The 15,018-nt window shown below is 36.6% G+C and overlaps 1 protein-coding gene across 1 annotated transcript in view; it reads right to left on the bottom strand.

Annotated features, from left to right (window-relative positions):
- Positions 1–15,018, bottom strand: part of Ptp10d (Protein tyrosine phosphatase 10D) — a 69,328-nt gene that overhangs the window by 16,305 nt on the left and 38,005 nt on the right. The window contains exons 2-9 of the mRNA XM_076308068.1: positions 7,839–8,085; positions 6,706–6,981; positions 5,929–6,135; positions 4,718–5,071; positions 4,289–4,461; positions 3,039–3,402; positions 1,864–2,133; positions 309–611 (exon numbers count right to left, since the gene is read on the bottom strand). Of these exons, the coding sequence (XP_076164183.1) occupies positions 309–611; positions 1,864–2,133; positions 3,039–3,402; positions 4,289–4,461; positions 4,718–5,071; positions 5,929–6,135; positions 6,706–6,981; positions 7,839–8,085 (2,194 nt within the window). The remainder of the gene's footprint in view (positions 1–308; positions 612–1,863; positions 2,134–3,038; positions 3,403–4,288; positions 4,462–4,717; positions 5,072–5,928; positions 6,136–6,705; positions 6,982–7,838; positions 8,086–15,018) is intronic.

Below are 15,018 nucleotides of genomic sequence, written 5' to 3'. Positions count from 1 at the left end.
CCGAACAGTCGCGTGAAAGTGAGCTATGTATGAATTCACGAACTAAAATCGAAGTAATCTGTACAAATGCAACAACCGCTCAGAAGGTTATACGTATCACAAATGTGCGAGAAAATTCAGGAATTATATTACACAAAAAACACACTATTAGTAATGAAACAACCGTCAAGCTGATGACAAATCAAATTTTTAGCGTGTTAGCACTCATGGTCAGGCAGAATTCATTATGGAATAATTGAATGGAGAACAAAAGAGAGAAACGCAGTCGTTATAGGACAATGTTTTGTCAAGTTTATGATTGAACCTACTTGTCCTCGTGGTCAAGTTGGTGACATCGCTGACCAATCCGTAAGAGACCGTGTAGATCATGAAGGAATATTGAACACCTGGCATCAAATCGCTCACTAGAACCTTTTGCAGGGCGTTCTCTTCGAAAAGGATGCTGGACACATCGTTGCTCTCCGTAACGTTTTTGGTTCGTACATCCTCGATGTTTTCAACCGGCCACCATCTGATCACGTAGGTCTCGATTCTACCTTCTGGCCTTGGCCACTCCAATGTCACGTTTGTTGAATCAATAATTGGCGTGATGTTAAGTACCGGGTTTGGTCCTAGAATAATTTGCAAAGCGTAAATGATCAGCATAAACAAAAATAAAGAGAACTGAAAGTATTCTTTTGTAACTTCTCGTGGTTTGTTTAACATAAGTATAAGCCGAGTTGAGGTTCGATAGACAACACGATAGGACATGTTGATAACATCGCGTAGCTCTCTCGTATACCGTACCTAAACAAGTGTGAGTGTTAATCAATGCTAACGACAAGAAAGTAGTAGTGGTAATGTTAGTAGCACCATCACAACTTTCCTAGTTCACGTGTACGTATAATATATGTATTGGCATTCTGGGTACCATGACTCAACACGTAGATAGAATTTTTGAGTGACTTTTACAAGTGAAAACTAATGAGTCGCTAATGACCTTGATGTCGACGCACCCACTAAACTGCATTGATCATTTCACATATTTTAATTCCTTCAAGGAATGGATACTGAGGTACATCCTATATATATTTATTAATACCTTTTTTTATTCATTTTTATAAATACTATTAGCCAATTGTGTTGTGCAAAAAATTGCACCCTATATGCATATATTTTTATTAAGAGTCAATTAGATTGGTGCTAAAGGAAATTGAATATTCAATTAAGTACACTATACATATTTGTATACATGTGTGTGTATATATATATACATATTTTTATTTAAAATGATAAATTATGAATTATTGCATTTCTGATAAAAAAATAGTTAATTATAGAAATATATAGTCTACTTAATTGAATACTCGATTTCCTTTAGCACCAATCTAATTGACTCTTAATAAAAATGGCGTCAGGATTATTACTCTCAATCAATATACGTCTTTATCAATTCTAATTGGTTAAATCACCGATTGAGATGCTTTTATTCTTTTTTTAGTCGCTAACTTAATTTATCAGTATTGGCCTGATTGTCACTGTAGGGAAAGTGTGAAACGTGTGCACTCATTACGTATTTAAAAGTTTCAATAATTGCGTTTGTCGAAGAACATATATCGCGTCATTTAATGTTGTTCCATTACACTCCATTTTTAATTTATAAATAAACGTTTTCCTAGAGAGGATTCTACATTGTTTAAATTTGATCGATATTTTTAAAGAGTAAATTTATATCATTCAAAAACAAGGCATAGTTTATTCGATTGAGAACGTATTTAGATCGGTGAAAGAGTTAGCGAATGGATAAATGATCCGTAAATACGATTAGAGTTTAGAAAGATTATTCGTATCTACTTAGACGTGAAACGTTCTTTATTTACTTACGAACTGTGTGGTTCACTTGGAGCGGTGAAACACTTTCAACTCCGTAACTGACAGTGTTCACTTGAATCGTATATTTTTCTCCTGCTGTCATGTCTGCAACTTCTGCTTCCGTTTCTTTGACGCTGGGAAGTTTCACCCATCTTGGATCGTCTTCTGTTCGATATCTAATCGAAAATTCAGAATACAACGAGTCCGTAGGCGCTTCCCAGTGAACAACGACGGTGTTACTGGTTACTCTCTCGATGCTTAAATTTTTTGGTGGGTGGGGTACTGAAATTAGACAATTACGGTAACTAAACAAGAAATATAATAACTTAATTGAAATATCTACAGACGAAACAACGTAATTACGTACGTAAATAATTAATACGTAAGTAAAGCCATATTTCCTAAACTTTGTTCAAATATGTATACCTTTTGTATCGTATAATACCTTGATAAAATATGCAACAAGTTTGCCAATTTCATTTAGCAAAATAATTTCATTTATTTTCATTATCAACAAGTTAAGGATGAATTGTAAATTACATAAAATATTATGCTATTTCGTGTTTATCAAAAGTAAATTTCTACTTTTTCTAGCCAATAAAATATTTACATTACTATTAAATACTGCAATTGAATAAATTCAGAAACCATACGCGAAGAATGAAAAAGAAAAAATAAATACAATAGCAATAAAAGCGAATCGTAACACATTAAGAAATATATGACAATTGATACAATGGAGATATTCGTTTAACGTCAACAAAAGATTATAATTGGTACATATTGTACCAATTGTAATACCCATAATGACTTTTAAACTGACCATTCAGTAAGATTAAGACAAGGAAGAATACCAATCATTACTATCGTCTTCTTTTGCTGCCATCTTATTTGAATTTACTATTCTATAATTTCTATGCGATCAATATATTCATCTCGATCTAATACAAAAGCTCATACATTTTCACTAAAAGAAACTTTTACATTTCTAAATAAAGTAAAAGTAAGAAAATTTCAATGTTCGAAAATTACATGTACCAAAAACTAGGAAAAGTTTATTCGGTACAATTACTTGCAGACTCAAAGGCTTGGAAATTTTGTAATAACAATTAGACGTGTTGCCCTGTATAAATTTCTTATTATTATAATTCAATATTACGAATTAGAAGAGTATACATATTACTTACAAACTTCTTGAAAATAATCGTGCGGTTCGCTTCTTAAACCATGGCTAATGGCGAAAACTTTAACTTCGTATGCTGCACCGGGATAGAGATCTTCCAAAACAATATGAGATTCTGTGGTTAGAGTCGTTGCACTCTCTCCGGTGTCATTTCTATTGTGCGTTACTTCGAATTTCTCTTGTCTCGAATTGACGTCACTTTTCCACGAGATATTCAATCCCATCTCGATAGGCTTCAGATCCTCGATTATTGGACTCGAAGGGCGTGTAACTTGGTACAAAACAGTCTCATTTGACTCGATTTTGTTGCTAATAGCTTGCACAATTATCGAATAATTTCTGCCTGGCAATAAAGCTTCTAGGGTGACCTGAAAATAAAATATTAAACGAGATAATAACAATTTTGAAAAAAATGGTTGAATATATAGAGATTACTATTTTATCAAGGCTATAATGCTCAAAATTGAAAAAAAAGACATTATGAAACTTGTTCGAGTAAAGCGTGTCCCAAACATCACCGGTCGATTTGAATTTCGCGCTATTTTTAACACGTCGAACCGATTAACTTGAAACTTGACGTACGGCATCTAGACAGACGGGGAATTAATTATGGAAAAGTACACGGTGAAAGAACGCGTGAAAATTATTCAGACGTATTACGAAAAATCGTGATCTTTAACGCTAACGATTCAGGAACTTCGTAATCATTTCCCTCGAATTCATGTGCCGGCAAAAAGCACTGTGCAAAGTTTGGTAGCTGAATTTGTTAAAACTGGTTCAGTTGGAGATCTGAAAAAGTGACCGCGTCCCCGTAGTGCTTGTACAAGTGAAAATGCCCTGTACAGCAACCATATCGTGTGTTATAAAATTTAATTAAATAATCTGTAAATAAAATATTTCGAGAGTCGGGCAGTTTGTCGTGTCGCAATATCTAGTTAGCCTGATTTTATGAGAAGGAGAGAAGCACGTGACCTGCAGCCTTATGCTTTCTCTGGAGCCCAATAATTGTGAAAACTTATTATTTCAAAATTTTCAAACAAAAGCACGCAGCAAGTAATCTGGTTAAAAACTTTAGATGCAAATGGTAGATGACTCACTCTGCGTGTCATGGAAAGTAAATTAATATCGTTATTGATGTCAAACAGGTGGTATCAGTACACGTGCGTGCATGGTACATCTCCGCGTAATAAACGAACATTTATTTTTTATATAAAATTGTACATCTGTCGCTAGAATGATTGAGAGAATATTTACTTTGGTCTTATCGGTTGTTAGTGTATTGCTATCGCCACCGATCGTTGTTTCCACCTCGTGGTACTGTAGTTTATAACTATCCTGAGTACTGGAATTTTCAGGTAGCCAAGATACTTCGACCATTCCAGTTTTCTCATCGATCACAGCACGAAGATCACGCACCGGTAACGGTTCTAACAACAAAATGAAACAAGTTCATTGTTTAAGAACAAATATTAACTCGAAAATAATGATGATATTTTACTCGCTGATGAAATGATAATTATGTAAACAGATAGCCGTAGCGGCGCATAGTTCATTGTTTAACGATTAAACGTTTCGATCCTGGACATGGATCCTTTTCGGTAAACGTGGAAATAACGTTCTGAATAATTTAAAAAGAAAAAAAATATATACAAACTTATACACGAAAAAGATAAAAACACTTACTCAGAGTGACGTCTCCACTAGCCGGCCAACTGGTAACTTTGCCCGAAACTGTCTTCACTACAACTTGGTAAGTTTTGCCCGGTTCCAGGTCCTTGAATTCCCATTTGCTCTCGTCGTCCCGATTTCTGGTAACTGGGGCGAGTCTACGGTTACCCCCTAAAGATATTTGATACTTATCGAATTCAGACATTCCTTCGGATGGATTCCAAAAAACACGGAAGGAAGTCGACGTTATTGAAGACTTATCGAAAGTAACGTTCAGGGGACGCAATGGCACCGTTCGATACTGAGCCGTTGTAGGGGCTGAAGTCTCGTCCTCTGACACCGTTTGCACGGAAATATTGTAAGCTCTGCCTATAACGTGTCAAAGTCAAAGATTAGAGTTATGATGATAAAGATTGAGTTAATGTAACTCGAACCGGAATTTATGAATGAAAGTAAAAAAAATGACAAGCTGCGATACTAATCGTTTCGAGTAACCAAAGTCGTTCCAGATAATGAAAATATGACACGAAAGAAAATACAGATTCTTCGATTTGACTTTGAAGATCGCGTGATCGCGTCCGTAATAAAAATGTAGATACTTTTACGATTATTCGATACAAAATGGATCTTACATGAGAAATAATTTAGAAACTACACGGAATGAAGTAGCGTAAATGTATACACCAACAATCGTACACGTATCCTGATATGTACAATACGAGAGCAAGAGTGAATTTTTAATTTCCCTGAACATCTCGAGTGATAAGAAAGAAACATTTAACATCGACGTGTCTGAAACGATACTACTTATTTTTCTCTATCCGTGACCTTGATTGATCTTGAATAACTATGGCGGTTGAACTCGTTCAACCTAGGACCATAATTGTGCACGTTGAAACACATAGTTTGGTTCAAAAGAACTTAAGGACCTTGAAATCTACTCGATGCGTTTACATACTATAAAAGACTAATGATAATGTATATTGACAATTTGTCAATATCAATCTCGTGAAAAATATTTTCACATTTTTGAAAAATGAAACATTGAAAAATAAAATTACAATATAGCATCGGTAAAATCCTTTGTCAATTTAAAATTGACAATGTATATTGCAAAATGCGAAATAACGTTTTCGTTTAAAAATAAATTAATGATTTCCGGACTATTATTTTTATTGTGTGCGTATCGGTGGTGTTATATCGAATAATTTTAATAAATCGCTTACCAGGGACGAGTCCTTTGAAAGCAGCCTGCGCTGGCCCTGGAGGTTCGCCTTCCTTTTCTACATAAAGAACAGATTCTATGGCATCAGCAGGATCTATACTAACTTTATAATGGGTGTAAATCCCAGCAGGATAGGGTGGCTGCCAAAGGACCAATAAGGTCGTTTCATTTCTAAACCATACGATAAACTTCCCAGGAGTGTTGGGTTCTGCAAGAATGTAATAAAATATATACCTACACACACACGCGCGTATAATTACGATATTTATCAATATTTCGTTACTGCATATTTTCGACAACAAATCGATACTTTAACGAATTCGAGCGTTACTCGTGAGAATGGAAGAAAAATACAAATTAGAAAAAGATTCGTCGAAACGATGCAATTAACTATTACGTTTAAATTTTTTTAGAAATATTACACATTAGCCTACATAGATACGTACATTATTAGTGTGACAATAATACGTCGCAACGATAGAAATGTTTCTTTTAATTCCACTCACAATGTACAAGTACATAGTACAAGTACGTATAAGTACACAGCGAGAATAGTAACTTCGATTTCTTTTCCAATTTCTATGCTTTTAAAGCAACGATGAATCGAACGAAATCGACATTGTAAGCGATTGATAAACGTTAGTTGAAAACAGTAAGAAATATTGTATTAAAAATTACATTGACTCTGAAAGTCTCTCGGTAAGGTATCAAATTGTTATCAGGAATACGGTTGCGCAGTACGAAACGAAGAACGAAGTGTACGTGTGAAATAACTCACTCGTGGTGAAATTCCTGCTGGTGTATGCCACGCTTTCTTTGGTGTCTAATACAGTGAAAAGTTGAAGTGAATACGTCGCCCCGGGGATGAGATCGCGCAGCATGTAGGAAACTGCATCCGCGGGGATGACGCTTGTTTTTGGATTTCCGGTGTCGCTGAAACTTTGCACCCTCAACCGGAAACCGGAATAATTGCCCTCGGCGGGGGGCGCCCAATAGACCACCGCGGTCTTTCCATTTCGCACCGAGACCGTGAGGTTCGAGGGAGGATCCGGTGCTGCAAAATGAATCGCATTCACTTTTACTGAAACATTCCTACGCTAATGGTAGGCAACGGGGCCGTGGGGAAGACCGTGAAGTAAAACCATAAAAGAACCGTGTGTAAATCTTAACACTTTCGCGACCGTACAGGCGATGTAACAAAAAAACGAACAGTCGTAGTTGCTCTTCTATCGATAATACTTTCTCGGTATTTTGTTGAAAAATTATCGATTTCCTTGAAATTATCGCAAACTGTTGTGAATTTAAATTCTTTGGACGTTTCTACATCGATTTGTATCCTCGAGATAGAAACAGCTCTAGAGAAACTTTCAAGTACGAGGGTTTGAAATGTGTACGTTTGTTTGCTTGTTCAATAAACAGGTTAAAGGGTAATAATCAAGTGGGTTGTAAACAGAATCGTACGGAACACTTTACGAATAAATTATACAGAATTGTAAAATTAGTTTACTCGAAAGAATTAAGGAAGACTCGATAAACGTATACTCGGAAACTAATACTTTTAGAAATATTCAGGATTCTAATTTGTAAGTCAAGTGTACAGTGACTGATGTCTCGAGGGTTCAACTCGTCAGTGAGTAGATTACAAAAGGGATATATATTAAAACGTATCGACTTAAAAATCATAAAATTATGTTCTCTGAAAGTAATAACTTCCAAGTATATCTTAATCCATATATTTGTACATTTCAAATGTTTGCAAGTGTAAACTATCAGCTTGTTAGAGGAATATCAGAGAGTCCAGCTCAGCACTGTAACACACTTTGCTGCACCAGAGAAGTATAATTTCTCTTGGATACCGAGGATCTAGATGTACCAATCACGAGGTAGTATTAATTTAATGCATATACACACCTGTAGTTATAGAGGCAGTCCATGTCAGCCAATCATGAAGAGTGCTATTACTATAATACAACCAAAATTCGTATCTAGTGCCAGGAAGACCATCCCTGAACTTTATGACATCACCTATGTCAGTGGCGGCTATGGTAGTGTTTGGTCGTGGATGGCCAACATTTGGACTATAATCTAAACGATACCAAGATCCGCCCTGGCTCAAGTTTCCTGGTATCTCGATTGCCAAATCGGCCGAATACGTGACCTGAACAAAAAGAAAATTAATACGATTAAAACATTTGTTCCTGATCGCAGCAAACGGAAAAGCTTGTGCTACCAGCTTGCTAATACCGTTTCAATTGCGCGATTTAAATTCAAAGAAAAAAGTAACTTATATTTCAAGTAGAACAAATTTCGAACGCGAATAAAAATTCGTCTAAAAACGCTTTCACTTCGAATTTTAATCGAACGAGACACGGAAGAATACGGTCTATATCTTTCTAGAGCTTGGATTGCACAATAAAGCAATTATATTTCTATGCGCGATACTTCGAAAATTGATTTTGAGATAAATACAGGAACGAAATAAGAGTGTTAATGAAATGCCATTTTTCGCTAAAATTACCGTCAAGGTTGGCTATCTACTAATCTATAACGATATGACTCACGAGCGAAAACGTAAAAAATATTTTACGAAATCTTAATAAGACTGATAAAGAAGTAAATTTAATTTTCACAAATTTACAAAAGAATTAGTTCCGCATACGGAATAATGTTTTCCGAATGCGACACTTGTCTATTTCAAATTTCGAACCGAACTGTAGAATGTATATTGTACGAAATGTAACCGTAGGCCGTTTCATAGCAAGTATCTACGAAGTATTAACCACTCCTCGACTAACAAGTAATGGTACAACAGTAATTTACAAGTCTGAAACGAAGTATAAATTGATTAGATTCTATTGTACATAGACATATGCTGACTGTTACATGATTAATATTACGCTCGCATGTCATAGTTATCTCATACATTTGGACAGTAGTGCGAGATATTAGTATGTATGTATTATATGTATTTGAGAACTATACAAACGAGGATCACAGATGAATATGACTAAGGTTATATAAAGGTAGGTCAATTGCATAACACGTACGATGCAAAGGCAAATTATCGGTAATATAAACAGTGACACCGAAACAATGACAATTGATAGTACAATTATTTGCAATTAAATGACAAATAAAACCGTGTAATATTCTTCGATGCGTTAGATAGTGCCTGCTTCAAGAATTCAATTGTTATATAATGTTATATCGCATGTTTCTGTATTATTACTATTTTTTATAATAATATACAATTAGAACTCATATTTGATGTATTACTAGAATTTGATGAAAACTCCTTGCAGTGTGACTAATTAATTAATTTTTTTTTTAATATTATATGTTCATCGTTAAATGCGTTGTGTACATTCACCGATTTAAGTTGCAGAAAATCGTTGCTTTGATCAGGTTGCTATTTATTGTACAGTTTCTACTCAAACTATTGAAGGTAAACCGTTCAAATATGTCAGAATATTAAGTACCTAAAATAATCAATTAAATAATCAAGGAATTTTAAAACTACACGTCTCTAGCGTTTTAAAAACAATTTATAACATTCCTTCCTAATTACCCAACAATTGAATTTATCACAATGTTGCAATGTTACGCGCTTGTTCTGCTCATGAAGGTCTGTACAGCGATAATAGAGCTAGAGTATCTAAATGATGTTTAAACACGCCTAATCATTGCAACGCTAGACTAGACGTTTTAGGAAAGAGTAACTAAAACGATAGATACATAACTTTCGCTAAATCTAATTAACGAAAGAAAGTGATTAGAATTATAGCACGATATTCGATAGAATAATTAAAAATATGTATGTAATGGACAAAAGAGTGGATTGCAATTAGTCGATAATAAACTTGTCTAGAGGATGACTGACTTAAGTTGACCTAGAGTATGTTCTACGTTTGATATGTTGTTCCTTCAAATTTTCGATGATTGTCACAGCTTTGTTTATTATGATTAGAATAAAAAATACAGCTACGAATGTCGCTTTTAATTCATAGCACATTTATATGTTCCTCGGCTGGTCAAGACTAGAAAACACCAACCCGCGAGCATCGACCCGTGGACACTGAACCCACGACTCGGCATTTTGAATTCAGTGACATTGAGTGCAACATGTGAGCCTTATACAACGAAAAAATATAACGCGTGGGAACGATAAGAAAATAAAGTAACTTAAATCAGAGAACAGTATTGACAAGTTTACGTAATCGAATTATAGATATTGAGTTATTAATATTGATTTGCTTCGGATTACTTTATGGAACACAAAGTAATATATCATGTGGTATACATGCATGTAACAATCAAACTGTAAAGTTAATAAATGTGTACATTCACTATTTCATAATAACATTCTATGCTTCTGTACTATACTTACGTACTATATTTACAGCAGAGTTTTATAGTTATAATTGAATATTTCGATAAACGAAGTTTGAGGAAAAATGAAATCTGTTAGGGTCTTACAACCAAAAATTTGGAAAAAGTCTATTCGAGTACAAAGATAGACAAAACTGGCTAAACCTCTATTCAAATAGAAAGTCGGCTCTAAACTCTAGCGTGAAAAAACTGAAAACTTCTATTATGACTTATAGAGCCACCTTGGGTACGGCCTCAATTTTCTGCTTGGATTATTTCCGTGACCATCGAACTATGTTCGAGCTGCCCATTTGTGGATGCGTTAAAAAACATTTAATTTATTATTTTCTTACTACCAGCGCAAAACGACTACGTAAATTGAAAACCTGTTTGTCGAAGCATAACATTTACATATCAAATCTTTCGGAATTCCTTAAAGATTTTCATAGTACACGACTAAGAAAATAGTACACGACTTCATGACAAAGATAAAAAATTAAATATTACTACAACATTGTTGCGCGTGAAACATTTCAGTGTAAACGAAATTTCGCAAAACTGAAGAAATTAATTATACATATTCCCGAAAGTGGCAATTCGTAAGTATCACTGTTAAGTAACTTTTGTAATGAACATAAGAATACCCCGATGTCTTAAAAAATAATTTCACTTTATACGATACTATTATATCGAATCGTGTCACTAGAATACAAAAAAAATGTTACGATGTTACGATGGGAGATGTTTTTTTTAATTTTTGTCACCGATATATAAGTCGTTCTGTGTGCTATCAAAGGTCAATTGGAGGAATGCAATTCTTCCATCGCATTTAAATATCGTCTCACGGCAATATCATGGATGACGGTATTTATAGCTATAAATTCTGATGGAGTACTATTGGTGGTATGTACGTCACGGTATACCGGAAGCGGTATGAGACAGACGTGGGAAAGAGGCGCGCCGCAAATCTATAATGCCGTTACTCACCTGTAACACAACGGCCTACAGCAGACAGGGAATATATTAAGAACGATATCAATTTCACCATCCTGTCTGTCACTTACACTTAGATAACGGTTCTGACAGATAACGTCAGAAAATCTATGTTTCCAGCCACATCGATGAAATTAATTTATCTACACTATCGACCGAAAGGTTCAGTTACATCTCCAGCCTCTATGTTTCATTTAGTACAGCCAACAACCCGAGATCGCACTACCGCATGGTATCAATTTACTACTAAACGACAGATTCGATTTTAATGCTTACTCATGACTCCGAGGTAAAACACATTAGGTCGGAAAAAACTAATCGGACTTCTGCCATTAGAAGTTCAAGTACTTTAGTAATCTGTAGAATCTCGAGAGAATGGAGAAGAAAGGCTTAAGAGAACTTCTTTTTTTTTTTTAATTTTAAGTTGATTTAAGAAGCGTAATAACGGTACAATTCGGTACGCGTCTTCCTTTATAGAGTCCTGTATCGGCAATGTACGTCCTATTTCACGATGACTTAAGAAGAGGGATTGGAATGTAATATATATTTATAAAAATCTATAACGAGAGAAGTCGAATCTGTAGTACGCGCATCAAATATTCATAAGATCGAGTCCATTTTACACATGTCCCGTTTAGTTGAACATCGAGCTTTGCACAATGAAAAATATCAGAGCTTTGGTTAACGCTCTCGAGCCATTACGCTTTTCAAACGAAACGAGGATTTTACCTTGTGCTTTAGTCGGTCTCCCGTATTGTAATTGTTTCTCATTTTCGTGTAGAATCCAGTTACCACGACAAATGAAAGACGGTTGCCAAAAATTAATTTTGTTTATTTCTCTCGAGTGATCTTGGTTGTCTCGATTCGTAGAAGCTTTTAAACCATCGCTCATTTCACATCGGAAGCCATTAAAACGATATTTGTTGTTTCGCGAATCTCTGCCAAATGGCAAACGATCGTAGAATGATTAACAGTCATTTCTGAGGCAATTCGTCATACACTTTGACGTTGATTATTCCCAACAATCTCTTTCCAAAGTTTCATTGTTTAACGTTCCTAGCGATTATCTTTCTGGATAAATCACCGATAACGTTTCTTCGACGTTATCGTTTTCGCGGTACGCTCGGTTCGATCGAACAAAGAAAAATCGCACGAACCGATTATTTACAATACGAAACATAAAACAGAAAACAGTAAACAGAGTCCCTTTCTCGGTAGTTGTTGCAAAATTCACGCTAAATTGTAAAAAAACGTCATCCCCTTTAAATACAGTGTACAGCAACAAACGGTCAAACATCGTCTCACTTCTGTCAAACATTTCGCGTACGTACATCCTGTAATACACATATTAATGATCGATCTGATAAAATTTTTTTAGAAATAATACCGATCCTTAGAGATAACCGAATTTAGAGATAACCCTTAGAGATAACCGATCGATGAAAAATTCGGCGGAAAGACACTGGAACGAAAACTGGAGACACCGGTACGAGTCGTTGTTTCTCGTTTCGTCGCGTCTCGTGGCTCGTTTCGCGATGATCCTGAAAACGCGTGGATCGTCGAGCACCGAACGATCTTCCAACGCACGGTGTCGTATCCCCCGCGACTTCCGACTCGTTAGACGAACAAAATCGTCCTACGGTATCAATTCAGTTTAATGCCGCTCTAATTCCAATTTCGTGGCTCGTTGAATCCCTTCGTTGCCGGAAATCTGATTTCACGAGCTCCACCCGCGAGCGGTGTTCGGTCTCTGTTCCCCTCCCCTAGGACCCCTGCTAACTCTTAACGCGGGCAACTTTTCCCCAAGTTTTTCCATTCCCAAAGATATCCTGCTCCTCTGTCAGTGTTCGCGAAACGTTGAAGCTGCTCTTCCTACATCCGGTCGCGACGGTGAGGTGGGGTGGTGCATATCGATCCCTCTCCACCCCCTCGCGGTCCCTCACCCTTTTCCATCCGTGGCTCTTTCCATCTGGCGTTCACCCCGCAACCCCGCGGCCGGCGACGCCGACGCCACTGCGTCGCGAACGACGACAGGAACTCCTAATTATACAAAGAAGAGCAGAATAGCTGTAGCCCGCTGGTCGGTTAGGGGTTGGAGGGGAGGGGAGTACGGGTTGGCGGCTGCCGCGTGGAAACCAACCGAGAATTTCATTCGCCGAGAGGGGAATTCAGCTCGCGCCAGGAATTATTTTCCGCCTGCATCGTCGGTGATTAAACGCAGAGTCGCGAGTCGAGAGAGGCTTCCGAACTGTTAAAGCGAGCGATGCGTGCTCGTTTTTGAAACGTTTACGTCGCTGGCCTCCCCCACTACCGCCACCGTCACCGCCCCGTTTCGTAAACCTACCAGGCGAGCGAAATTGAAAAAGGTCTCGGCGCGAAAACGACGCCTACGTTTGTATTATTGTTTCTTCGAAAGATTCTTTTTTCTTTCCTTTTCTTTTTTGTTGCTTCTTTTCCTCTCTTTTCTCTTTTTCTTTTCTTTTTCTTTATTTTTTTCTTTTCCTCTCTCCTCGCGGCGTGTACGCGTCACCAATGGCGACGCGCTAACTGACGCGCAGGTAGTTTTTTCCCCTTCGTTACGTAAACCCTGTCTGGCGTCTCGTACGCGGCGTTTCTTCGCTATACTCGTTCACGACCAGGCACCGGGGATTCACGGATCGAAAGGATCGGATTTATTCGCGGTGTTTACGTATTCTCGCGACACGTTCGTACGCGGCTTATCGTACGCGTTACGTAACGGTTTCTTGGTTCGTTCGGATGGGGATTCTCGAAATTCTTTTTCGGAAATAATCAATTTCCGAGAACACGTCGATGCGATTGCGTTCGACGAGGTTCGAGGAACGGTTCGGAGAGCGTACTTCGAATACCGACAGTAAGTCGACCACCTGTGACGTTACTCCGACGATCGATCTTAAGAAATGAATCTTTTTTCTTTCTTTTTACATCGAACACTGTTTTTGTATCTTAAAGTAAATTGTATCGCGTTCGAGAGAAATTTACGTGCAAACTTAACGCGTTAAGGAGTTAATCGAGCACCACGTGAGATAACTGAACATCAATCGGACGTATAAAAAAGACCGTTGAAGATTTTTAATGGTACAATGCTACCGATTGACGGAGCGAAGTAGTAATCGGTATTTTGTAACCATACTTGTTTACTTCGCAAATTTTATAAAAGTGAACAGAGCAAGAAATATTTCTCACGATAAATAAAAGATTTACGGTACTCTGATAATAAAATGTACCGACGTAAAATAATATCGTTGTTCCGATCAGTTCTTATCCGACAGATTTAAATTTAGTTTCGATTGAAAACTGTATTTCGAGAAATAAACTATCGAACAATCTCGTAAAGTCACAAGTAAGGATAATACTGAGAAGATTATTCGTTACGTAAGAATTCGTTGAAACGATCAATCAAAATGTTTTCGTCATCGAAGAGACAGTAAGTATATGCTAATTATACCTAACAGCGAGTAATTGAAACGTACCTAATTTTAGCAAGTTTCTGTAAGGACAGTCTACGGTATTCTTTTGAACCTTTTTTTCTTCTTTATACTTAACGGGAAACAAAAATTTCTAAAACAAAAAAAACCTTTATTCTCTACTTTTAATTTATATTTGCACGTGAAATCGTTCTCTTTTAATTGGTCCGTGTACAGATCTTCTTTCGCTAATAAATCGCAGAGGGTAAAAGTTTCTCGCAATTGAAAAGCTCCATAGTGAATTA

This window comes from Ptiloglossa arizonensis, chromosome 3 (genome assembly GCF_051014685.1).
Source record: "Ptiloglossa arizonensis isolate GNS036 chromosome 3, iyPtiAriz1_principal, whole genome shotgun sequence".
In the NCBI taxonomy this organism is placed as follows: domain Eukaryota; kingdom Metazoa; phylum Arthropoda; class Insecta; order Hymenoptera; family Colletidae; genus Ptiloglossa; species Ptiloglossa arizonensis.
This window is presented reverse-complemented; position numbering and strand designations above follow the sequence as displayed.